At 56.4% G+C, this 24,291-nt stretch overlaps 1 protein-coding gene across 1 annotated transcript in view; it reads right to left on the bottom strand.

Moving 5' to 3' along the window:
* Positions 1–251: 251 nt before the first annotated feature.
* The window catches only part of Igfn1 (immunoglobulin like and fibronectin type III domain containing 1), a 29,927-nt gene continuing 5,887 nt past the window's right edge, over positions 252–24,291 (bottom strand). The window contains exons 6-24 of the mRNA XM_048357658.1: positions 23,174–23,218; positions 22,917–22,962; positions 22,042–22,219; positions 20,820–20,933; positions 18,788–18,956; positions 17,181–17,453; positions 12,351–16,616; positions 11,741–11,865; positions 10,742–10,883; positions 10,107–10,406; positions 9,491–9,790; positions 8,819–8,992; positions 7,476–7,604; positions 7,004–7,306; positions 6,147–6,235; positions 4,592–4,787; positions 2,585–2,887; positions 1,396–1,722; positions 252–602 (exon numbers count right to left, since the gene is read on the bottom strand). Of these exons, the coding sequence (XP_048213615.1) occupies positions 589–602; positions 1,396–1,722; positions 2,585–2,887; positions 4,592–4,787; positions 6,147–6,235; positions 7,004–7,306; positions 7,476–7,604; positions 8,819–8,992; positions 9,491–9,790; positions 10,107–10,406; positions 10,742–10,883; positions 11,741–11,865; positions 12,351–16,616; positions 17,181–17,453; positions 18,788–18,956; positions 20,820–20,933; positions 22,042–22,219; positions 22,917–22,962; positions 23,174–23,218 (7,493 nt within the window). The 3' untranslated portion in view covers positions 252–588. The remainder of the gene's footprint in view (positions 603–1,395; positions 1,723–2,584; positions 2,888–4,591; positions 4,788–6,146; positions 6,236–7,003; positions 7,307–7,475; positions 7,605–8,818; positions 8,993–9,490; positions 9,791–10,106; positions 10,407–10,741; positions 10,884–11,740; positions 11,866–12,350; positions 16,617–17,180; positions 17,454–18,787; positions 18,957–20,819; positions 20,934–22,041; positions 22,220–22,916; positions 22,963–23,173; positions 23,219–24,291) is intronic.

A 24,291-nucleotide genomic window follows, 5' to 3' on the forward strand; every position in this document is an offset into this window, starting at 1 on the left:
TTGCAATCAGCTTTACGAACCTGGCCTACAGGAATGCCCTGCTCTGACCCTAGTCCTTCCTGAGCCATCCCCACACCAGGAGCCCCGTGGTATAAAGCTTTGGCTTTGGGGGTTTTCCTCCGACGTGGCAACACTCCGACTCATCTGCACAGCTTTTGCTTCCTTAGTCTGATTATTTTAATGAAGACGTTCAATGAGCATCCCCTCCCCCCTCCCACACTCCATGCCTTCAGTGACCCCCTCCTCCCCCAGGTCCTCCGATCTCCCTTCCTCTCCTTCCTGCGGCCACAGCAGGCCCAGCTGCTCCCACCAAGGGCCTGGCCTAGGAAAAACAGGAGCTGGCTTCCGTCTTCAGAGCTGGAGAAGCCCTGTCCACTGGGGCCCAGCCATCCTGTTGAGTGACTCCGCTCAGAACCGATTGTTCCACCTCTGCGGCCCTCCTGGTCATTCCTCCCCGGAAGCCCCCCTTCTCCCGAGGGAGCGTGGCCTCCATCCTTCAGAACCGGCTCCCCGGGCCAGCGTGGCTTCCAAGTAAAGCTTCAGAGATGCATCCAGTGGCCAGACAGGGCCATCCCAGGGAAGGCAGGGCTAGGAGCTGGATTCTGCAACAGTAGGATATTCCGGTTGGTCTGGAAGGGGCCGCTGCCCCTCCCACACCTGGCCCACGGTCAAGGTAATGCTGCGCGGGGCTGAGCAGGTCTGGGGGCTCTGCAGCCGCGGGCAGGACAACCTTCCCGAGCCACCGACTATTCTGTGAAGTTGGGTGACGTCCTTCGCTGGCCCCTTGGGCAGCCACACATCCTAGCCCAGTGCTGAAGGGCACAGAGGTCAAATCGGAGGAACTCAAACGGTTTAGGGGCTACTTTTTATTTCTAACGATTCAAAAGGTAAGGTGTTCCAAGTATAACTAGGGTAACATGTTTTCTTATGAACATATCTTATTTGCCTTCCTGAAAGGAAGATGGCCAGTGAGAGTCAGCCCCTGGAAGGAGGTAAGCCATGAAGACCAGCCTCTGGAAGGAGGCGGCCAAGGCGAGCTGGCTTCTCCGGCACTCGGCCTCCATCTGGGCGGATACCCAGGCGCGTTCGTAGCAGACGCAGAGAGGAAGCCCGTCATCGCTCATGCCAAGGAATGCTCAAGGCCACGCGTGGGCACTTAGTGGGCAGGGCTCCTGTCATTCTAGTCCCGATGCCTCATTTTCCAAACAGGTAAAGCGCAAAGTCCCGGGAGGGGCTGCGATGGCCGGGTTAAACCGCAGCGTTCACACAGAATCCGGGAGAGGAGCTTGGTCTCCCGGGCCCCTAGGCCGTTCACGCCGGGAAGGCTTCCCCGGGGCAGGCCGGCGGCTGCCCCTCGGGCCCTCCCTCCCTTCCCCCGCCCCCGGCCGGCCTCACCTGTGACGATGAGGGTGGCGGTGCTGACGGCCCGGCCCAACGGGTTCTCGGCCACCGCCTTGTACCTGCCGCTGTCCTCGGGGGAGACGCTGGGGATGACCAGCGAGCACACGCCCAGCAGGTCCATGCTGTACAGGGCGGGGCTGCCGGCCAGGCTCTGGTCGTCCTTGAACCAGGTGACGCGAGGCCGGGGCGACCCCCGCACGGCGCAGGTCATGCGGCACTCGCAGCCCGGAGGCAGCAGGTGGGGCCGCAGGCCCACCAGGAACTGGGGCTTCTGCTTCAAGTCGGGCTCACGGTAGCTCGGCGCCTTCGCTGCGAACCTGTCTGTGGTGGAAATCGGAGGAAGAGGGGAGGGTGCGAAAGTAAGAGAAAAAGATCTAGAAAGTTCAGAGTGTGGATGGGAGGCTGGGTGCTGTTGTTGTTTTCTGATTCGTTGGAGGTAAGGGTCTTAAAGAGTTTTCTCCCCCCGGCTGGCTTCAAGCCAAGATCCTCAGATCTCAGCATCCTGAGGAGCGAGGGTTATGGGTATGAGCCCTGGGCGCCCGACTTGCCATTTCCATCCATTATCTGCACGTTTGGATTCATCGTTCTATCCCTTTCCTATCTTTAGTTTGACAACAAGCTAACGTGCGTTGGCCGTGGACAAACACACCGAGAATCCGGAAGAGCACGAATGGAAACCAGCCGCCATCTTGCCTTCCTTGAGATGACGGCGGCTCACCTTCTGCTAGAGGGCCTTGCGGCTATGAAATCACTCCCGCTGACGTTATAATCTGCCTCTTCCCCCCCCCCCACCCCACCCCCCGGGTATTTCTTTCGTGGTTCGCATCTTCTTGATTATAAAATATACTTCGCTTATTTCAGAGACACTTCGATTCGCCTTATGCCCACCCCTCCCTGCTCATGAGAATCCACCCGAAGGTGTTTCAGGCACCCGGACGCCCACAATTTGATTCGTTCTCCCCATGGAGGCCAGCGCGCCGAGGACATCGTCAGTACAGGTGGGTATCAGGCGGGAGAGGGTAGATCCGCTTTGCCTCTGGCTGAGCCTGAAGGTGCTTATCACCATCTCTGCCTCCCTCAGATCCTGATTGACTCCCCCCACTCCACACCTCCCACCAGAGTAGAGCTTCAGAGTAGAGCACAGCCCGCTCAGCCCTTCCCTTCGACCTAGGGAGACCTTTACCTCGCTGCTGCCGGGAGATGCACCAGGGCTGGCTGGTGTCTGAGGGTAGGCTGGCCCCCAGGTCATTCTTGGCTATCACTCGGAAGTGGTACTCGTGACCCGGAAGGACTCCCAGGAGGGTGAAGTGGTTGGTGTGGACCCGGTCAGCCACCTCTCGCCAGGCCCCGTGGCTGGAGGAGCGCACCAGCACTGTGTAGTGCAAGGGGATGTCCCGGGCCTCATCCGGAGAGGGCTCCCACTGGACGGTCACCGTCCCAGGCACGTTCTCCTGCAGGTAGATGGGCCCGGGGGCCTGAGGACATGCTGGAAGAGAGAGGACTGTTGGACCCACACTGCAGGGACCCCAAGATGGTTGCTGTGGTGGTCTTCCACCAAGCCCCTGAGTCTTCTGGGGGTCCTGGGGAATATCGCCTTGCCCAACAGGTAAACAGAGGTAGAAGGGGCTCTGTCAGGTCCACAGTTATCTCTAGAACATGGAAAACCTCTCCTCTCCCCCAACCTACCCTCTTCTTTTTGAGACAAGGCCTCACTATGTATTCTAGGCCGGCCTAGACTGGGAGATCCTCCTGCCTTGGTTTCCTGTGTGCTGAGATTACAGGCAGGTGCCACAAGACTGGTTCCAAAAGAATACTTTCAAATTCAGTTTAATGTTTAGATAAAATGACCCAGGACATAGACAAAGGTAGAAGCATTCACAAAATCAGGACACGGGGAGACAGACACACACACACACACACACACACACACACACACACACACACACAGCCCCCCTGTTCTGCTTCATTATTTCTGAAAATCTAGGGACTCTTCCTGGGCAGGAGTCCCAGCAGGAATCTCCTTAGAGATAGAACAGGGGTCACCTGGAGCTGCAATGTGGCTGCTTTTAGTTATTAACTCCAAATGAGCAATAACTGGGGTCTGGGAGGCAGTACAGCAATCTCTAGATCCCTTGGGTCAAAAGAACAAAGAAGGGGCTGGGAATATGGCCTAGTGGCAAGAGTGCTTGCCTCGTATACATGAGGCCCTGGGTTTGATTCCTCAGCACCACATATACAGAAAATGGCCAGAAGGGGCGCTGTGGCTCAAGTGGCAGAGTGCTAGCCTTGAGCAAAAAAGAAGCCAGGGACAGTGCTCAGGCCCTGAGTTCACGACCTAGGACTGGCCAAAAAAATAAATAAATAAAAAGAACAAAGAAAACCCTTCTCCTTCCTTTTGCCTTCTTCCCATTTGTCAAGTACAAAGGAAGGGGTTCAGTGTGGTCACCTTATACAAGGCTATAGAACAGCAGGCAGCCTGGGGGGGGAATTGAGGCCCAGACGACTAAAGGGGGGTGGCAGGGTAAGCTGATAAACCAAGACCTATGTGCTCGACAACAAAACGGGGCAGGGGGCTTCAAAAGGATTAGCCAGGCACCCATGGCTCCCATCTGTCATCCTCACTACTCAGGAGGCTGAGATCTGAGGATCAAAACCAGTTCAAAGCCAGCCTGGGAAGGAAGGAAAGTGCATGAGACTTTTATCTCCAATTAGCCACCCCTCAAAAGCTGGAATTGGAGCTGTGGCTTAAGTGGTAGAGCACTAGCCTTGAGCAAAACAAGCTCCAGGAGCGAAAAAGAATGGATGAAAAGGTAAGACAAAAGAACGAGGAAACAGGAGTGAGGCACTAAAGGTCTGGTGCTCTAACCTTATCAGACACAGAAAGCAGCCTTGCCCATCACAAAGCCATCTTAGGCCGAATACTCTCTTTCTCCGCCATCTTTTTTTCCCCCCCTAATAAACATTCATCTTTGCTATGTTTGCCTGGATTCTTCTCTGGCTGGACACAAAGACTCAGGTCAGTTTAGCTGCCCTCAAGGTCTAGTCATGGATTCAGGGCCTGGGTTTGGAAGTCGGGGGTGAAGCATCGAGAGGTATGGTCGCAGAGACTCAGACCCGGTAGCACGACCTGCGTCCAGGCCAGACGCGCCCTGCGTGCCGCGGCGTGAGCCCCGAGCCACGCCCGCCTCACCTGCCACCCGGATGAGGACGCTATACACAGCCTCCTTCCCCTGAAGGCCCCGCAGCACCACGGTGTATCGGCCGCCGTCGGAGGGGCTGGCTGCGGGGATCAGAAGCCGGGTGAGGCCGTCCTCGCTCGTGGTCACGCTTCTTTTGGGTAAGGGCAGGCCGTCCTTCAGCCAGGTCACCTCCGGCATGGGGGAAGCCTGGGAAACAAGAAGGACGAGTTGAGGGAAGGACGTCTTGTGGGAGTCGTGGCATTTAGGCGGGACCCGAGGGAGACATGATGAGAAGGAACATTCTAGAGGGGGAGTTCTCCGAGCAGAAACACAGATGTGTGCTTGCAGCTCCACAGACCCGGAAAGGGACACTCAACGTCACACCCATGCAGACATCTGGATTGTGTTCTGTGAGCAAGGAGCTGCTGCTGTACAGCGTGGAGCAGGCCCACACAGTCAGGTGTGCGTTCACCCGGAGCTGCTCGTGGGAGTGAGAAGGGATCTGTAGGGAGGGAGCCACTCCTCATCTTAGTACCCAAGGCTAGGAAGGAGGTGACTTGGGAAACCCTGAAGCAGATACATGGGTGGGGGGGGCGGGGGGACTGGCCTAGGACTGGAGCAAACCAGATGGGTCTGGAGAGGCCGGTCTCTCTGCTAGGTGACCACGCGTCCTGCTCCCTGTGGGACCCTCAATACTGGACAATCTGGGTAAGGTAGCCTATGGGGATGTTCTGAGGACTAAAGAGTTCGCTATACACGGAAAGCAGAGGGACTCCACCATCCTAAACAGTTCAATGTCATTATCATTGTCGGTCGATGGGCTAAGAACTAAGATCATATAATGTAGAGTAAGACAGGCGTGGGTCTGCCCCTGTTCCTGCCACTATGATCTTTCACCCAGGTAATAATAATAATGACGATAATAATAATAACAACAGCAATATATCGAGTGCTTTCCACATGCCAGGCTCTTTGTATATTTATGCTCTCCGTGAGTTAAAGCCTCAGATCGTCAGGACGGCATTTTGAGATAAGTTACTATCCGTATCCTCATGTGAGAGATGAGGAAGTTGAAGCACAGAGAGGTTAAGGCATTTGTTTAAATTCCAACAGCTGGTGAATGACGACATCAGAATTTTAACCCAGACCGTTTGTGCTTTTAACGGCCATGCGACTGTTACACCCTGTGCAGAGTTAGGTGGTACTGATGTTCACTGAAGATTAAATTCACGTCGTGTACTTGCACAAAAGTGCATTCCGAAGTAAAAAAGAATGACGGGTACTGAAGGCCTCCTGAATTCCCAGACGAAGGAATGCAGATAGAAAAACCGTCCCAAGTTGAAGGTGTCGTATCCAGACCCACCACTAGAGGGATCTGTAGACCCTGTACTGGGAACAAAATGGCTGGCCACTCGGGGGAGGCCCTGGGCCTCACTCGCCTCAGGCCTGATTTCCAACACAAACCAGGCCAATGGGCTAGGGAGGATGGACAGAGAACCCCTAGGGCTGTCTTACTCCCTCGTCTCCTTGGGGTTCCCCTCCCCACCCCCACTCAGGTATACTCACTTCGAAAGAAACAGGAACTCGAATGGTGTCCCCGACTCTGACGGTCAGTGAGTCCTTTGTGCCAGCATCCATGAGGAACCTGGGGCAGGCTGGAACACACAAGGTGGCTTGCCACCTGCCTTCATAGTTGGGCACAAGCCCTGGGGTGACCCACGGGGCAGAGAAAGCCTGGGTGTGTGGAACTGACACTCCACGGGAAGACCAGGAGCTGGTAGGGACGGAAGAGCAGAAGGCCGGGAGAGGAGAGGAGGACACCGCAGGGGAAGGCTAGGGGGACAGACAGCTCGGCTCTTCTGCTCTGCAGACGGCATGACCGGAAGTCTGAGACAGGAAGTGACTTGGCCTGGACACACACCAAATTATGGACAGAGCCAGGGCAAGATTCTAAGATTCTGGATTTGTGCTTTCTCATACTAGTCTCATATTTTTCACTCTGACCACTGGAATCAGTGGGATTGACACAGGCATCTTAGGTCAAAGACAGATCCGCTGCATTAAGAGATGAAGGCCCAAAGGTCAGCACAACCGACCTTTTGATAATAGGGTAGCACCTGAACAAGAACCATGGAGTGGAGCAACACCTAGGCTTTCTAGTCTCCTGCTTTACCCTGGTTCTGCCTCATACCAACACTGCCTTGAGTAAAGTGCCTTTGGATCTCAGTTTTCCTTCTACATGAATTGGGGATAAAATGTTTAATCTTGTGGGATTGTTTTAAGTTTCGTGAGAGAAGAGTTCTAGCTCAGTGCCCGGCCCCACAGGAGAGACTCTGTTACACAAGAGAAGGGGATTCTAACTACAGGCGGCCGCTCAGAGACCGCGCTCAGGAAGGCGCTGGGAAACAGCAGTAGTCACTCACCCGTAACGAGCGTGGTGTGCACCGATGCGTCCAGGCCCGCGGGCTGGCTGCGGCCCCCCTCATTCACTGCCGTCACCCGCACAAAGTAGCTCTCTTGGGGGCGGAGCCCCTTGGCCGTGAAGGTGGGGCCCGGCACGGTGCCCTCGTGGCACGGGCTCCACTGGAGACTGTCGGAGACACACAGCTCCACCTCGTAGCCCTGAGCTCGGTCTCCGTCCGCAGTGTCCGGCCCCACCCAGCTCAGGGTGACGCTGGTGCTGGACGTGTCTGTGACCTGGAGAGCCCGCACGGGCCCTGGTGGCCCTGAACGAGCACAAGGAGAACGTCAGAAATGGCGGCCGCCTCTCCGGAGACGGTCCAACCCTTCCTTGTCTCCCATCTTCTGACCGGTTCCTCCAGAACTGACCCTAACCCGCATGCCCACTACCCATCCCACCGCACCCCGATCCCTGGTGGGGGGGGCCCCACTCACGCATGGGGTCCCGAGCAAACACAGCATCCGACGGGGGCCCAGGCTCTCCCCGGCCCGAGGGAGCCACGGCTGTGACCCGGAACTCATACTGGCAGCCCTGCCGCAGCTCGGTCACTGTGCACTTCCTTTCTGGGAAGGGGATACCCCATATTAGGGACCAGGGATGGGGAGATGGCTCAGTGCCTCTGAGGTCAGGAGAAGACCAATCCTGGCGTCCTAGGACATGCTTCCTACATCTAACCAGCCAGGTGACGGTTCTCTCTCCAAGGTAAGGCGAGCACTGTTTTCAGGGCTGTGTAGCTCTGCCACTAAAGGGCTGGGGGAGGTCTTAGGTTACGTATAATGTCTTACTCTCTCTGCAGACTCTCTAAATGCCAGAGTTTGAAGGATATCCTTCGTTCCTCTCCTCACAGCCGAGGCCAGGAGCCGGGTCTCCGCCTGCTCTGAGCCCTCCTCTGGCTGCGTGGCTCACACAGAGCACAGAATGGAAAGGGTTATACTCGGGGCTCCTCAGCACCCACTCAATCCTTTGGCTTTTCCAAGTTCTTCTTTATCTTAGAAAGCAGCTAGTTTTTAGGGGTCTGGGGACCCCTCCTTTTTACTTTATGGATAAGGAAACTGAGATCTAGAATAGAAGTACACAGCCCAAAGCCAAGGCCAGGATAGAGCTTAATGACCTCTTCCTGGGCCCATGACTTCTAAGCCAATGTTCCTTAGCCTCTGCTCTACTGATGTTTTTGCCAGATCATTCCTTGTTGTTGTTGTCATTGGGTTTGGCAGGATCTAGTGCATAGTAGGATGTTCAATGGCCTCCCTGGTCCCTTTGCACTACATTCCAGGGGCCTCTAATTAATTAAAAATGGCTCTGGCTGGGTGCTGGTGGCTCACACCTGTAATCCTAGCTACTCAGGAGGGTGAGCGCTGAGGATCATGATTTGAAGCCAACCTAGGAAGAAAAGTCTGTGAGACTCTTTTGTTTTCCTTTGGCCAGTCCTGGGGCTTGAACTCAGGGCCTGGGCACTGTCCCTGAGCTTCTTTTGCTTAAGGCTAGCTAGGCAATTACTCTACCACTAAGCCACATCCCCAGCCTATGTGAGAGTCTTATCTCTAATTAATCACCTGAAAAAAGTCAGACGCGGAGGTATGGCTCAAGTGATAGTGCATCAGGCAAAGCTAAGGACAGTGCCGTGGCCCCGAGTTCAAGTTCCAGAGCCAGTACCAAAAACAAAAATAGCTAAGCGTTGCTCAAGGCCCCTCTTGCTGAGCATCTGGGGCAGACACCCGAAACCCACTGCACTAAACCAATCAGGATTGAAAATGCGCCCCCCCCCAGGCCTGCTCACCGGGCGCCGGCTGGTCGTTCACGGCTGTCCAGGTGCTGCTTCCCTTCTTGCGCTTCTCAACCAGGTAGCCCAGGATGTGGGCGCTGCCAGGGCCCCGAGGAGCCGCCCACGAGAGAGTGACGCATTGGCTGGAGGCCGACAGGATGGCTGGGGTGGAGGGGGGCCCCGGCCGAGCTGGGAGGAGAGAAGGTGCCGGTCGGTCGGCCAGAGGCCGAGGCCGAGTTATGGGGAGGCCTCTGGGGACAGGGCCACTCCCCGTGCTTTCCTCGAGTGTCTGGACTGAGCTAGCCCTTCTCTGGGACACCATTCTGACTCTGTGGCGGGGGGGGGGGGGGGGGGGGAGGGGGGGCGGGACACAAAGAAGGCGCTTTAGCTTGTGAGTCTGAAGCCAGTCCCTGAGGCCCCTTAGCTGAACCCCGGGCATCCGGTATCTGCTGGGGAGATCCTGACTTCCACCACGGCCCGCAGAGAAGCCGCTGTGTGCCAGTGCGGCCCTGAGGCTCCAGGGCGCCAGCGCTCTCGGGTCTGGACCTGGATGCTGGCTTCCGTGTGGGGCTTAGGCAGAGTCTCGGCCTGGCTCAAGGAGGGGCTCAATCTCAGCCTCGGGGGCGGGGGGGTGGGGAGCCCACAGGTGTCCGCTACCCCCGGCCCTGCCCCTGCGGTGCTGCTCACCGTCGGGAGCCACCAGCACGTCCTCAGACTCCAGGGCCTCCCCGGGCCCCTCTGCGGTCACCGCCCGCACTCGGAACCTGTACTTCCCGCCCTGCTCCACGCGGGCGTCGGTGAAGGAGGTGCCGTCCCCGGGGAGCTCGGCCACCGTCAGCCAGGCGCTCCTCCCAGCCTGCCGCCTCTCCACCACGTAGCGATCCACCGCGCGGCCCCCGTCGTCGCGGGGCGGCCGCCAGCAGACGTGGACCCCGGCCCCCCGGTGATGCTGCACCTCCAGGGGCCCCTGTGGGGGCTGAGGCTTGTCTGGAACCCAGGGAGGAGAGAGAGGGGTCAGAGAAGTGAGGGGGAGCACGCACACGCACGCACGCACGCACGCACGCGCACACACACACACACGCCTGCCCGCCCGCCCCCTGGGGAATGGTCTAGCCCAGGCCTAGCCTCCCCCTCCCCGCCCCGGGCTGGAACCGGCGCCTGCTCCAGATGTGGGCAACCCTATCCTGCTCGGTCCCATGAAAGCCGGGTGAGGGGTACACCCTGCCACCCCAGGAACCTCCCCCGGGCCGGGTGCGTTAGGGCTCACGGAAGCACAACCGAGCCCTCTCCCCGGGGCTGGCACCTGTGACCCGCAGGATGAACTCCGCCTGCGCGGAGCCGCCCTGGCTGCTCAGCGTCACGCCGTACTGGCCGCCGTCCGTCCTGCCCGCGCTGGGGATGCACAGCCGGGCGAAGCCCTCCCCCAGGGCCACCCGGGCTCCCCGCCCGCCCACGCCCGGCAGCTCGGCCCCGTCCTTCCTCCACACCGCCTGGACGGGCAGGCGGCTCTGGAAAGGGATCTTGACAGCCACCGGCTTCCCAGCCTTGACGACCAGGGGCTCCCTCAGCTTCTCTGCCGCGTCCCGCGCAATGGTGGGAGGGTCTGGAAAAGAAGGGGCGCGGGAAGGTCAACACGGATGGGGCCCAAAGTGCAAAGAGGAGCCCAGAGAAAGAAGGTTGGGCAAAGGATGTGAAGTCCTCCCCCTCCCCCCCCCCCCCCACTGCCCACCTCCTGGTGCTAGAAAGAGGAATGGGCTTGTCTGCAGCAGGAGGGACCAGGGTTATACCTCACCCAAGACTTCCTGGCAAGGGAGGAAGGAAATAGCTGCTGGGGGTGGGGGCGGGGGGCAGCTGGGTTGCACCCTTAAATCATCTCAGGGCTGTAGAATTGGAGTCGGTCATCTGGTGCAGAGACTTGGGGACAGGACTGGGCCTCACCCTGGACAGTCAGGGTGGCCTCGCTCTGTTCACCACCGGCTACGAAGGTGTAGCTCCCGGCCTGGCTTCCCTGCACGTGGGCAAGGAGGAGTCTGTGCACGAGCCCATCTTGCTCAAAGATGACCCCATCCTGGGCAGTGAGCTGGAGACAAGGTCCACGGAAGACGAGGTCAGTCCCCCGCCAACCCCGCCGCCCTGCTCCCGCTGGCCAGCAACCCCTCCACTCGGCCAACAGCTGTCTGAACTGAATGTTCAGGTGTTGCCTGCGTTCATCTGTCCGTGCCCACCCCTCCTTCGGCGGTCACAACGCTGTAAGGGCGGGGCTCTTAGCAGGAACCACGATGCACCCAAGGACCTGGGGGGGGGGGGTCTGTAGCCAGAGCTGGCTGACGTCACAGGGTTGCCTGTCTCCTGAGGTGACAACTGTAACCGGATAGACGCCTGGGCAGACCTGAGTCAGCCCACTGAGTCACAGTGAGCTGCCTTTGCAGGAAGCAGGTATGGGCGTAGTAGGGGCATTTTGTATAGTAGAAGAACAGGGCTGTGTCATGGGAGACGTAAGCAGGATATACATTCATTTAAAAGTCTTCATTTTAAGCTGGGTGTCGGTGGCTCGTGCCTATAAATCCTAGCTACCCAGGAGCCTGAGATCTGAGGATCTCATTTTTAAGCCAGTCTGGGCAGGAAAGTCTGTTGGCACTCCAAATAACCACCAAAAAGCCAGAAGTGGAGTTGTGGCTAAATTGGTAGAACATCAGAAGTGGTACAAAATAATGCACTGCTGCTGCTGCTGCTGCTGCTGGTAATAGTGATGATAAAAAGCCTTCGTTTTAAACATACCGACATGGTAGCTATCTAAACCTCTTCCAGAGAGGTACACTAGTAAGATAACGAATAATCTGTCTTGCAAAGCCTCTGCCCAGGCCTTATTCTCTGCTCTGCCTCTGTCTTCCAACCCACACCCCACAATGGCTGGCAGAAGATGAGAGGGGCCAGTACCTGGACTCCGTCCTTAAACCAGGAGCCGGGTCCCAGATCACGGGTGAGGGTACAGGAGAGGGTGGCAGCCTCCCCCTGCCGTACCTCAGTGTCAGCCAGGCCCTGAGAGAAGTGGCTCATGGGGCCTGCAGAGACACAGAAGAAATGCCCAGGGCCCAGCCTTCCAACCCCCCCCCCCCGAGCTGCAGTGCACCCTGGGAAGTCACCATGGTCGTCCTGGGCTCAGCCAGTGACGAAGCTCTCGTTTGTCTCAGCAGGTCCTAGGCTGAGGCAGAGATCTGGGCTGTACAGTAGATAGAGATCACACCCGAGCCCCACAGATGGGGATCTGGGTCGCCCACAGAGAGTCAAGCCAACACGATGGTACTTGGACCTGGGGTTTCAGGACCAAGTACCCAGCAGACCTCCGAGCCTCATGTAGCCTGAATCCCACCAGCACAAGGGGGAAGAGGTTCTGCCCGAACTTGGGAGAGATGCTTCCGGGGCACTGGCAGGGCCAAACGTCAGGACTGGAAGCGGAATTAGAATTGACCCAGGAAGTACTGCCCCCCACTCCCCGGCCCCACCCTGGCTCTACCCGTACAGAGCCAGCCCCAATAGGAATACCTACCTCGGGCCTGCATGGAGGAACTGCCAGTGCTGCTCTTGTATCTGGATCTGGGGCTCTGGGCGGCATCCTTCCCCTTGCCATAGACATCGTATCTGTCTTCTTCAGCACCTCTCCTGCTGTCAAGATGTCTGTGGGCTCCCCGGTTCCCATCTTCACCCCACGTGTGCCTCAGGTGACCTCCATCCTCACTGACTGTCGAGCACTCTGCCCCAGTCTTAGCCCTTGACTGTGCCTGGCACCACCTGTTCCTGTAGGGGCCAGGCCGCCTGCCCGACCTGCCAGGCTCTTCGGGCGCCAGCCCTCCAGACTCCTTCGGTGCCCTGGGACCTGTGCCGTCCTCAGCCTCCCAGGCGCCTTGCTCTCTGAGGGGCTTCTGTTCTCCTTCCTGTCCTTTGTTCATGCGAGAGCCTGAGCCTTGAATTCCTCCTGGTCGGCCTCCAGAGCCTTTCCTACCAAATGGACTGTCCCTGCCTTTCCAGGTGCCCTGTGATCCTGACTCCCTAGGCTCTGGGGTGAGGCCAGCCCCCCACTCACCGGAATTCCCCTTGCCCAGAACACCTGAAGCCTCAGAACCTCCAGTCCTCCCTCTGCCAGAGCCTGGGCCTTGACATCCATCAGCAGCCCCATGACCTGCATCTCCTCCACCCCCTGAGCCCCTGGGACCCTCACTGGCTCCCCTGAAGGTGGGAACATTCTTCTGCAGAGAACCAGAAGCCTGCGAGCCTGAGAGCTGGTTCTCAGCACCGGTGCTGCCTTGCCCAAAGCCCTGGTCCTCCCAGCCTGGGGCCCAAGCCTGGCTTAGCCCTTGTACCTCCGTGGGCCCCGGTATTGACTTGCTGCTACCTCCAGGAAGAGAGCCGCTGTCCACAATCTGACTTGCCCCGGATGCACTTGCAGGACCTGCCCCCATCCTCCTGTCTCCCAGCAGTGAGTCCCCAGCGTCCCGAGGTGCCGCTCCCCGCTGGCTAGCAACACTACCCCTGCGTGTCGGCCCTGCTTCCTTCAAGTTCCATTCATGTCCAGACTCGGGAGCAGCTCCCCCTGCCCATGCCTCACCCTGTGCTGTGCCCCTACTGTCAAGAAGGCTGGATGACCCCAGAGTTCCTGCCCGACCTCCAGAGCTGCCCTCTCCCCTGCTTATCCTACTGTCTGTAGGAGCCCCTGGGATCCCAGGACCCATGGAACTCACAGCCCCCAAAGCTTCACGGATCTCTGAGGCTCCATAGCCCTCGCGGCCGCTCTTAGAGCCCCACGCCGGGCCCCCGGGGCTGTCCCTGTGTGCTGGGCCGTCTGTGACACTCAGCATCCCAGCTGCCCCAGAGCCCAGCCCAGCTCCACTCCCTGCTGCAAGCCCCGTTCCCCTGCTCTTCTCTGGACCACCTTGGGGGCTCGTGGTGCCCACCGAGGCTGCCCAGTATCCAGACCCGGGCTCCAGGGTCTTGCGGTCTCTGGGTTCAGCCTCAGGCTTCATTCTGGCCAGTGGGCTGGGTCCTCCGATCTTCCCTGAGCCATCTCCGTGGTGTGTTTCACCTTCTGTTCCCCAACGTCGTCCGGATCCTCCTTCATGACCAAACTCACTCTCTGACCCTCTTCCCCCAGTTTCACCGATGATGCCATCCTTAACACCTCCCTCATCCCATGACAAAATTCCCCCAGAATGCCCCAAGCTACCCCTAGAGCCCGCCTCACTCCCAACTGGAACTGCCCCGGAAGTCCCAATACCGTTCCTCTGACCTGCCTCACCCGTCAACGCCATTCCTCCCAGGCCTTCGGGGCCGTTGCTAATGCCCGCCTCACCCTCTGGACCTGTTCTCCCAGGCCCCAGATTCCTGGGCCCTCCTCCATAAAGCCTTCTGTCCCCAGGCCCCTTGGGCTCTGGGACTTCAGCTCCATCCCGATAACACATCCCTTCACCAGCCCCGTGAGCCCACTTGCTTTCCGATCCAGCCCCAGCATAAGGAGCTGGCGTGCCAGGGGGTCTGGAATTATCCCCATACACAGTTCCAGCCTCAGAAGCCCGGGCGCCGCGGAGCTCAGACTCGCGCCCCTCACTCCCCTGGCCCCTTCCCCTCGGAGAACCTGCCTCCGTGGCTCCTGGGCTTCCGGTGCCATCTTCACCGCCCCCTTCGCCAAAGGCCTCCAGAGCCCCACAACCTCTGGTTTGAGCCGAAGGCTTTATTCTTCCAGAGGCCCCTGGTTCTGTCTCCACCTGTCCCTGCCCAGCCATTTCCGCCATTCCTGAGGCCTTGAGACCCTCTCTACCTACAGACCCCCCTGTCCCAGGGCTCCCCAAGTTAGCACCAGGATGGAGCCCTGTCCCGGGACCTGCTTGTCTCTGGCCTCTGGATGCATCCCATGTCTGGGCTACTTCCACGGGCCTTCCCTCAGGGCCCCCCTCAACCCCTGCAACTCTCCCAGACCCCCTTGCTACAGAACTATAGAGACTTTTGCCTCTGGACCACCTTTCCCCAGGAACCCCTGAATCATGCCTATAAGCACTCCCCTCCTCAGACCCTCCTGCTCCTGCAGGTGCCCCAGAGGAGACTCTACAACCTGTGCCATGACCAGGCTCTGCTTCTCCCAGCAGCACGGCGCTGTCACCGTAAGTGGCCCCATTGCCAGGACCTGTTCCCCTAGAAGAGCCTGAGCCATCTCCATGTGTAGATTCCACTCCACCCAGCCCTCCTAAACCATGCTGATAGCCGATCTCATCGCTGAACCCTTCTCCTCTGGAGCTCCCCGCCCCGTTCCCGAAACCCAGTCCAGACCCATCTGCCCCTGGAGCTCTTATTCCTTCCGTGTCTCCTAGTGTCCCTTCAGATCTCTGAGTACCCAGGCCTGAAGACCTGACTAGCCCACAGCCTCTGGCTTCCCGTTCCTGACCGGAGTCCATAACAGCACCCACCTGGGCCCCGTCGATACTCTCTTCCTCACCAGAGGATCCCAACATTCTGGTCCCAGTGTGGGTCCCGGTCTTCCTGAGGCTGGACCACGCGTCATCCTGAGAACCTGTGCCTTCAGACTCTACTCTGCTGGGCTCCCCTTGTCCCTTCTGCTCTGCTGCCCAGCCCTGGGGAGACCGGAGGCTTTGGGAGCCATCCCCTGTCCTGCCCAAGGCCCCAGCTATGTCCTGGCCATCTTTCCCCTGGACCCCTTGCCGGCCATCTTCCCATTCCCTGGGATCTCCTGGGCCTCCGGTGCCAGTTTTATAACTCCCTTCTCTGCCTACAGTCTCAGGGCCATGCTGATCTGCCCCCCGCAGGGAGCCCTGACCCGTGACCTCAGGACCTCTGCTCCCCCAAAGTTTTCTGTTTCCAAATGTCTGTCCTGGATGCTCCCCTAACTCCCAGTAGCCCCTGGCTTTTCCATGACTGGCACCTCTACCTCCTTGAGAGCCCCAGGACTCAGGGCTCATGCCTGCCCGGGAGCTGGAATCTCCTCCAAGAAGCTCGGGAGTGTAAGGAGGCCCTAACCCACTGCCATCTCCAGCTCCCCCCAAGCCGGTCATACTCCCACACCCTTCCCTCGCGGTTCCTCTGCCCCTTGCCATTCTCAGACCATCCTCTCCTTCCATCTCCTTCGCGTGGTTGTCCTGGAACATCTCCTTCCCCTCCCCTTTCAGCCAGCTCCCCTCAGGATCAGACTGGGATTCCCACAGAGCCCTCTTTCCTATTCCAGGTTGTTCCTGGCCACGTCTGCCCAGTTGGCTGACATTGCCCTTTCGGGGTTCCTTCCCTTCCATGCTGTTCCCCAGTTCTCCGGCCTGAGAGTGATCGGAGCCAGCTTCCCAGCCTCCTGCTGCCATTCCCTGGCTTCTGTCCCCATTTCTGTCTCTGCCATGACCTTGAAGTTGCCCTTCCATGAAGCCCGATTCTCTCTCTGATTCTAAGCCTTCTTCCTGTCGATGGGGCCTCTCTGGAAGGCTTCTACCCCAGTCCCTCTCTCCATGAGGGGGATTGTTCCCCCTGCCTCCTGCTTCTAGAAAGCCCTTTCCCTCCAGCCCAAGTCCCCAGGTTGTGTCAGTTCCCCTTTCGTTCCCCATCAAGGGGCGGCCATGCCTGTCAAAGCCATCTCTGTCTGGGTTCACTGTGAGCTGGAGTCCAGAGGCCAGGCCAGTCCCCTCAAGGGAGTCCTCCATGGAACCCTGCTCTCTGAGTTTTCTTTCCATGCCACTAATATCCCCAGAGGCTTCTGCTGGTGTCTGAGCAGCTTGTGTCTGGAGCTGGTGGTCAGCACGTGGGGTCTGAGGGTCTTTATCTGTCCCAGCTTCAGTGAGGTGTTATCCATGTCCACATGGGAGAGCATCACCCCCAGAGAGAAACAAGAGAAAGACCACAACCTTTGTTCAGTCATGTCAAAGCACCAGCCTGACCCGCTGTCCCCTCAGAAGAGAAGCAAGCTGATCGACTGGGAAGGGCACCGGCATGTCCCACCAGATTAATGGAAGAATCTCACACAGACATGCCACAGGAGACTGAACAGACATGGACAGAGAATAGCTAGCTAGCTACTCAGAAGGCTGAGATCTGAGGATCGCAGTTCAAAGCCAGCCCAAGCCAGAAAGCCCGTGAGATTCATATGTCCAACTAAACAACAACAAAAAGCCAGAAACAGAGTTGTGGCTCAAGTGGTAGAGTGCTAGCCTTGAGTAAAAAAAGGTAGGGGATAGTGCTCAGGCCCCGAGTTCAAGTTCCACCTCCACCCCTCACAAAAGAAGCAACCCCAGGAGCCTTCCTCATCCTTCCTGAGTGAAGAGAATCATTCAAAAACAAGCCACTGGCCAAAGGAAACCCATTTCCCCAGTCCTGAGGCAGAGCTGTGGTAACTCACCTTCCACCACCAGCCAGGCACTGGAGGTGTGGAGCCCAGTACCCAGTGAATAGAGGCCCCTGTCTGAGAAACGCACGCCTCTCACCACCAGCCGGTGGGTCAGCCCGTCGGGGGACACAGACACTTCGTAGTTGTCACTGAGTTTCAACGGCCGATGCTGGAAATGCCAGGTAGCGTTGGGGCAGGGGTTGGAGAGAGTACACTCAAAAACGGCATCTCCCCGCTCCTCACAGCGGGCCTCGGCCAGCGGGACCACCACTCTGGGGGGAATGGCTGCCGGGGAAGCAAGAATGGGGGCGTCAGCCTAGAAGCACCAGAGACACCTGCTATAATAGTTCTAGAGTTGGGACACCCAGGTGTGGACCCGCATGCTACAAACTGCCCGTATCTCCTCCCCAGGGGTTCAGTGACGCCACCTATAAAATGGGGGGATACAGCTAGGTTGTGATCACCGAGGTTTTCGGCGGTATACTGTGATAATCCTGAACCCCAAAGTCGTGTCTGGGGCTAGGGTGGGCATGGAAAGGAACCGGTACGCTGACAGTGTTTTATGTATGCGACCTACGGATCCCTATAACCGCCTCCTAATGACTTCTTATGAGTAAGGAAACTGAGGCTTAAAAATTAAATGACTTGTCCCAGTCTGGTACCCACCTGGCAGTCCAGGCACCTAATGGAGGGATCAAAGCCCAGGTGTCCTGCCCAGGATTCACACCTGGCTCTTGCTGATCACAGAGCTGCTACTCCTCGGCCCACTTCATGCTGTTTCCAGGCTTCCTGGGTATGCCAGGCCTGCCAGATATCTATCCTCACGTTTTGGGTTTTTTTCCCCCTAGTTTCACACTTGCTAGGCGGGCATTCTGCTGCCGAGTCATGCCTCCAGCCTTTTCTGTGTGCTGGTTATGTTTGAGATAGGGTCTCACTTCCTGCCTGGGCTTTGATTGTCTGTTCCATTTCCTGTTGTAGGTGGGATGGCAGGTGTACCATCCCAGGCTGGTCTGGAATGCAATTCTACTGAGGCCAGGTGGCGAGGATGGCAGGTGCATGCCATTGTGTCCACTTAGGGCTTCAGAGGGGGTCTTGAGAGCTTTCCTCTTCAGGCTGATCTTAGTTCTCCTGATCTCAATAGCTAGCATTGCATGCACGAGCCACTGATGCCCAGGTCAGCCGTGACCTTTACCATCGGAGTATGTGAACCTTCCTCCCCCAGGCCTCTCCCTGTCCTTCCTCCCCTCGAGCTGTCAGGTGCTCTGTGGGGGATGTGCACACAGGTCTCCTTGGACTATGAGGCAGAGTACCATAGGGAGAAAGGGCGGCTTCCGGGGTGGGGGTGGGGCCTCACCCAGGTGGGGAATGTCACTCGGGACGTGTGGGGTGAGAACATGTGTCAGACACCAATACTGGGTCCCATCTGAAAATCATTTGCTGTGGCCAAAGGGCTGGGTGTGGGGATGTGACGCATGTCCGTATCTAGGGCTTTACGTAGCAGTGGAAACGAATAAAAGACAGAACCCGGGGCGCGTCCCTCTCCCCAGTTCTCTCTATCGCCCCCACTGCAGCACAGGGACGGGCCCCATTCCTAACTTCCCCCCAACTTTGGCACTCACCGTGGGCCTCGAGCTCAGTGGAGAAGACCACGGCTTCCTCCACCAGGACCTGGTACAGCCCGGCATCCTCGGGCCGCAGGTCCTGGATCTGGAATTGGTAGCGTTTCCCCAGCCGCCGCAGACAGTGCCTGGTCTGATTGTCAAAGCCGTAGGGGATCATCTCGCCATCCTGAGGCCGGGAAACGAAGCGATCTGCTTCACCTGGTTCCCCTGCGTCCCCAGACCTTCCTGCCCCAGCCCTATTCTGATTACAACCAGTAACCATCCCCAGAAAGGGCGTGGGGGAGACAGGATGGAGATCGGGGCCTGAAGGATGTGAGTGGGAACACGTGCTCAGAAATAGCCATGCAACTTAGCCACGGGGAGGAAGAGCTGTGTGAAGCAGAGGTATCCAGCTCCAGCGGGGAAAAGAGGTGCATACAGTGCAACCCTAAAAGCTGCGTGAGGAAGCAGGGGTGACAACTATGTTCAGGAGACTTGTCCATTCACCGAGTGAGACATTCAGCCAATCGCTTTACGACTCCATACCCAGTACTTTAACCATGCACTTGCTCTGACTAAGTCCTACATTGCTTTGCTACTGACTGGATATTAATAACAATTGCTACTAGTTAGCAGATGTTCTCTAGGTGCCAGACACTGCTTATAGGAGCTTAAGACAGTATCAGTAAATACAACACAGATTCCTGCCCTCAGGGAGCTAAGACTGTTATGCCAAGTCGCGAAACGACCACCAAGACGGCCACCGACACTCAGACGTTCCAAAATGCAAAAGCAAGGCAAGACTTTATTCAGGCGAGCGGCAACTCGGGCCTTGTCCTACCCACCGACACAGCGGAGGTTAGGAGGGAGCCCCGAGCTGCGATTGCACAGGGCTTATAAAGGCAAAACACAAAGTTACAGCTATCAGGTGTTGAAGCAAGACGAAAAACAAAGTTATAGCAATCAGGTGTTCAAGCAAGCAAGATTAGGACACGGGTACAAATCTGATTGGCTCAGGGCTCGAGGCATTCTGGGGGCAGTTAGAGTTAAGCATTCCCAGCGGTTAGAGTTCTAGACCGGCTGGGCCCTAATAAGCTTGCCCTGGGTTTGCTCATAGTTTAAACAGACAACAAAACAGGGGCTGCCTGAAAATGGGGTTTACTTTAACTCTTCTTTCCCTCCTTCAAGACCCTACTGGGGAGACAGAAGAATAATGAGCATCATAGGCAAGTGAATAACTTATGTTATTTGCTCACAGTAGAACTAGGCAAAACAGGGGGGAAGAGTGTAATGGCTCAGGGTGGAGTTGGGGAACACACCCACACCACACAGGATGCCCAGGAGAAGCATTAATGCAGGTGAGACAAGTACCCAGGGTCTTGGGGAAACACTTGCCAGGCACAGGGAAGAGCTGCTATGATAGGAGGAGGCCGGGCGGGAGGAACAGAGGAACAGTAGTGAGGACAGGGGAAGGAGGAGCGGGAGGGAGGAGCGGGAGGGAGGACAAAGATCCGGAGAAAGGCAGAATGTCCCATCTGGGACTTCAGCATGCTGAGACAGCACTTCTGTTAACACCCCCCTTCCCCCCCACTTTCAAGTGAGGAAACCGAGACTAGGTGTCTTTTCTCAGGTTTGACAGCAGAGATGGAGAAAGGAGGAGTGTGGCCACAGGTCTAGTGGTGTTCTCTGCTTTGCGGTCCACAACCCCACCCATCTGTCTGATCCCCTATGGTCCACGGGTAATTGCTCCTGAAGCCCATGTGGATACAGACTATCTCCATCTGGGAGCCCCGACGGGAAGGGCTGTGCTTTCTCTGAACTTCCTGCCTCCCCCATGCGCTGGTAGTGTATCCAGTCGACAGAGTCACAGGCCTGGCTGGAGAGCCCGGGGGCTCCATGAGCGGCAACGGCTCCAGCCGGGAACTCCTCAGAGCTCACCACCTGTGTGCTCCAGCTGCCCTCTCCGGTGACCCCACGGACCCCATCAGCGCCCCTCTAGAGTCCCCGGCCTCCCTGCTCTACCTCCTGCCCATGGCTCTCGCAGCCTCACCTTGTACAAATAAATCTTGCTCTGAAGATCCTTGAGATCCAGCTCCAGGTCGAATGTGGCAACTCCCTCCTTGGTGACCCTGATGTGCCTTAAGTTGGAGACAGCACTGACGTACTGGAGGGCAGACAAACCATCGGAAGGGCTCTCAGAGGTCTCTCTTTGGCACATTACAAATCTGTACCCATCCACATTACCCCGGCCCAGAAAATATTTGTCTCTTTCACAGAAGGAAGAGGTAAGCCCTTCAAGGAAGGAAATTCTCCAAGATAAGAGATCAGGTCAGGAAGGCAGCCAAAAGGATCCTGGGTGAGCAGGTGCTCTGAGAACACACTGGGGCTTTCCTGAATTCATCTCTTCTTCCAGTCAACGGGTCTTCATTAAATCCCTACAGGCAAAGCTCTGTGCTACAGCCTACGTCAAAGCAGCCTACGTCAAAGAAACTGGGGGGAGAAAAGACCTTAGATGGATGAAATGCTACTTTCAAGATAATGAAATGAACTATCTTCCCATTTCCAGAAGAAAAATTAGGCTTATCATTAAGCTAGACATAGGAAAGGACTTCCCCCATGTAGTTTATCAGATGCTGGAATCACAGCGCTAATGGCCACTGAAAATTCCCTCCCTTGAAATCCTTTGGGTACGGGCTGGGGATATGGCCTAGTGGCAAGAGAGCTTGCCTCGTATACATGAGGACCTGGGTTCAATTCCCCAGCACCACATATACGGAAAAGGGCCAGAAGTGGTGCTGTGGCTCAAGTGGCAGAGTGCTAGCCTTGAGCAAAAGGAAGCCAGGGACCGTGCTCAGGCCCTGAGTTCAAGGCCCAGGACTGGCAAAAAAAAAAAAAAAAAAAAAAAGAAATCCTTTGGGTAAAGGCAGGTCCTTCACATCTGGTGATGAACAAGGAGGTCCTTGCTGTGCGTCTATATATAATTGGCTAAGTGCTATACGTATACCCTATCATTCATCTTCTCAATAACCATCTAAGGTAGATGTGACTATACTTCCCATTTTACAGATGAGGGAACCATACAGCAGAGGCCCTAACTGTGTCCAGTCCTAAAGTCTGGTTAAGTATCAGACTCAGGTTTCTCAGCCCAGTGCCGGCTCAGAAGCCTGGGTCCTCACTAAGGACCACATAGAGAAAAGCTCTGCATAATATGGGGTTTCCCAAGGCCCAGCTCCTGTGCCTGAGGTACACGGGGCAAGGGCAGAGTGAGGTACCTGCGCCATCTTGTCCTCTTGTTCCTTCTTCATCTCCTGGAGCTTACGCAGCATGCCCCGGAAGTCAACAATGCCGTACTTCATGCAGATCTTCTCATAGTCCTTCCGGTCTGCAGTCATCAGAAGCTGCCATACCTGAGCTGACTCCATCTTTTTCTCGGGGGCTGGAGGTGGGGCCCTTAAGAGCACAGCTAACAGGTCAAAGGCCAGAGGAGCCCCAGGTATTGACTTCCTGGCCTTGGTACTCTGAGTGGTCCAGGGAAGCTGCATCCAGAGGACGCAGGGACTGAGATCTTTGGAACTGACTACTGTCTGGGCCCAGAGATGGGAGACCTATCCCTTACCGCTTCATTGCAGCTTTCAGGGATACTCTGTCCCTAATGACCTATTGTTAGTTTCTGATGGTTTTGGGTAGTGTTGGAATTGGGGTTTGAATTGTTCTATTGCTTTAAATCATTTTCCTTTTCTTAAAATCACTCTCCAGCTGGGCACGGGTGGCTCACGCCTATAATCTTAGCTATTCAGGAGGCTGAGATCTGAGGATTATGCAGGAAAGTCCATGAGACTCTTATCTCCAACTCACCACCAAAAAAGCCGAAGTGGAGCTGTGGCTCAAGTAGTATAGCCAGCTCATTTTGCAAATGAAATCCGGACCCAGGGTAGAGAGAAGACTAACACAGCTTTTGAGTGGCTGTGTTGGGCCCAGAATTCCCAGGTACGTACCCTTTCCCATCCTCCTCTCTGCTTTCGGCCATCTAGCTCCCTGCTTAAGTTAGAGGTGGAAGTAGAGGCTGAGCCCAGCAGCTGTAGGAGTTGGGGTTAGGGAGTGAGACCATGATGCTTTCAAAATCTCCTGTGGGCAGGTCCAGACTCACCTCTTTTTCAGCATCTTCCGGAAGTCCACCAACTCCTTTCTGAGATCTAGAAAAGAAGGATTGAAGCCCCAGTCCCCGGAGGGATGGCTAAGGCATAGATAGCTCCATTGCATGGTCCAAAGTGGACAACCAAGCTTTTGAAAGCAACTCTTGCAGTCTGGTGATGCCCACCAAGATGTGTGGCCGATTGGCAAGCACCAGGTGAAGAAGACCCTATCCCACAAGGGCCCACGGGGATTTCTGACAAACCCACCTACCTTCCTGGGGTTCCTTTTGCCTCTTCCGGTTCTTCCGAAAACCAACTGGACCATCCGGGGAAGAAAAGTATAAGTTGATGTGGACAGACAGGGAAAAAGGCGACACGTTGGTAGTCTTCCTGAGAAGTCTACTGAATTCCAAAGCCCTCACCTTCCCCCATGGCTCCTCTAAGGTAAGGCAACAGCCCAGCAAGGAGCAAAGAACAGGGTAGAGGTCTGGCTATCAGGAGATTTGGTACCCTGAGTGCCATTGCGTAAGTGGGAAGCCCATTCACAGGTACAACGGGCCCTGAAGTTGACATGAATCAGTTGAGCAGCCACCGAAAACTGAACAGCGTCTCAAGAGAAGCTGTTCTTCCCATGCACCTGAGAACTGCCATTTCAGTGCCAAATATGTCAGGCATGGCTGTTTGACTACTGCTTCTGCAGTAGTTCCTAATCCTCTTCAGTATCTGATTCTGCTGGAGAGGCTAGAAAGCCTGAACACTTGCCTTCACCGTTTCCCTTGCAACGAGTGGGGGACATGTCCCAAAGTTCTGGCCAATGAGATATAAGCAAAAGCTTTCCTAGGAGTTTCTGGGAAAACTTTCACGACCCTGAAAGAGGGACAAATATCCTTGGGGCCAACTTCTTTCCCCTTCTTTCTTCCTTGAACACGGGTTAAATTTGGACCTACAGCAGGCATCTATGACCATGAAGTGACCAGCCAGGGAGACAGAGAGAATCCAGCTCTCCAAGACAGCCCTGAGCCCAGAACTCCAATCTCAGGACCTCTTACTATGTAAAGTAAATACCTTTATTTTGGGGGCTACTCTTAGTAGGACCTTTTCTTTTCTTTTAGGTCCAAGACTGGGACTCGAACTTGGTACTTGATTGTTTTATTCATTGGCTGGCGCTCTACCAACTAAACCATGCTTCCAGCCTCTTAGTAAGATGTGTTTTCTGTTACTTATAAGCAAACAATTGTAAGCCTAACCGAGAGATAAGATTTGCTTCTTTCAAGTGGTATCTGTCTACTTTCTGATCATTACCAGCTAACAATGAACTCTGTGCAAATCAATCAAAATATGTCTGGAGATCAAATCTGGTCTTCATGCTGCCTATTTGTTACCTCTGAT

Source organism: Perognathus longimembris, chromosome 11, assembly GCF_023159225.1.
Source record: "Perognathus longimembris pacificus isolate PPM17 chromosome 11, ASM2315922v1, whole genome shotgun sequence".
NCBI lineage: Eukaryota > Metazoa > Chordata > Mammalia > Rodentia > Heteromyidae > Perognathus > Perognathus longimembris.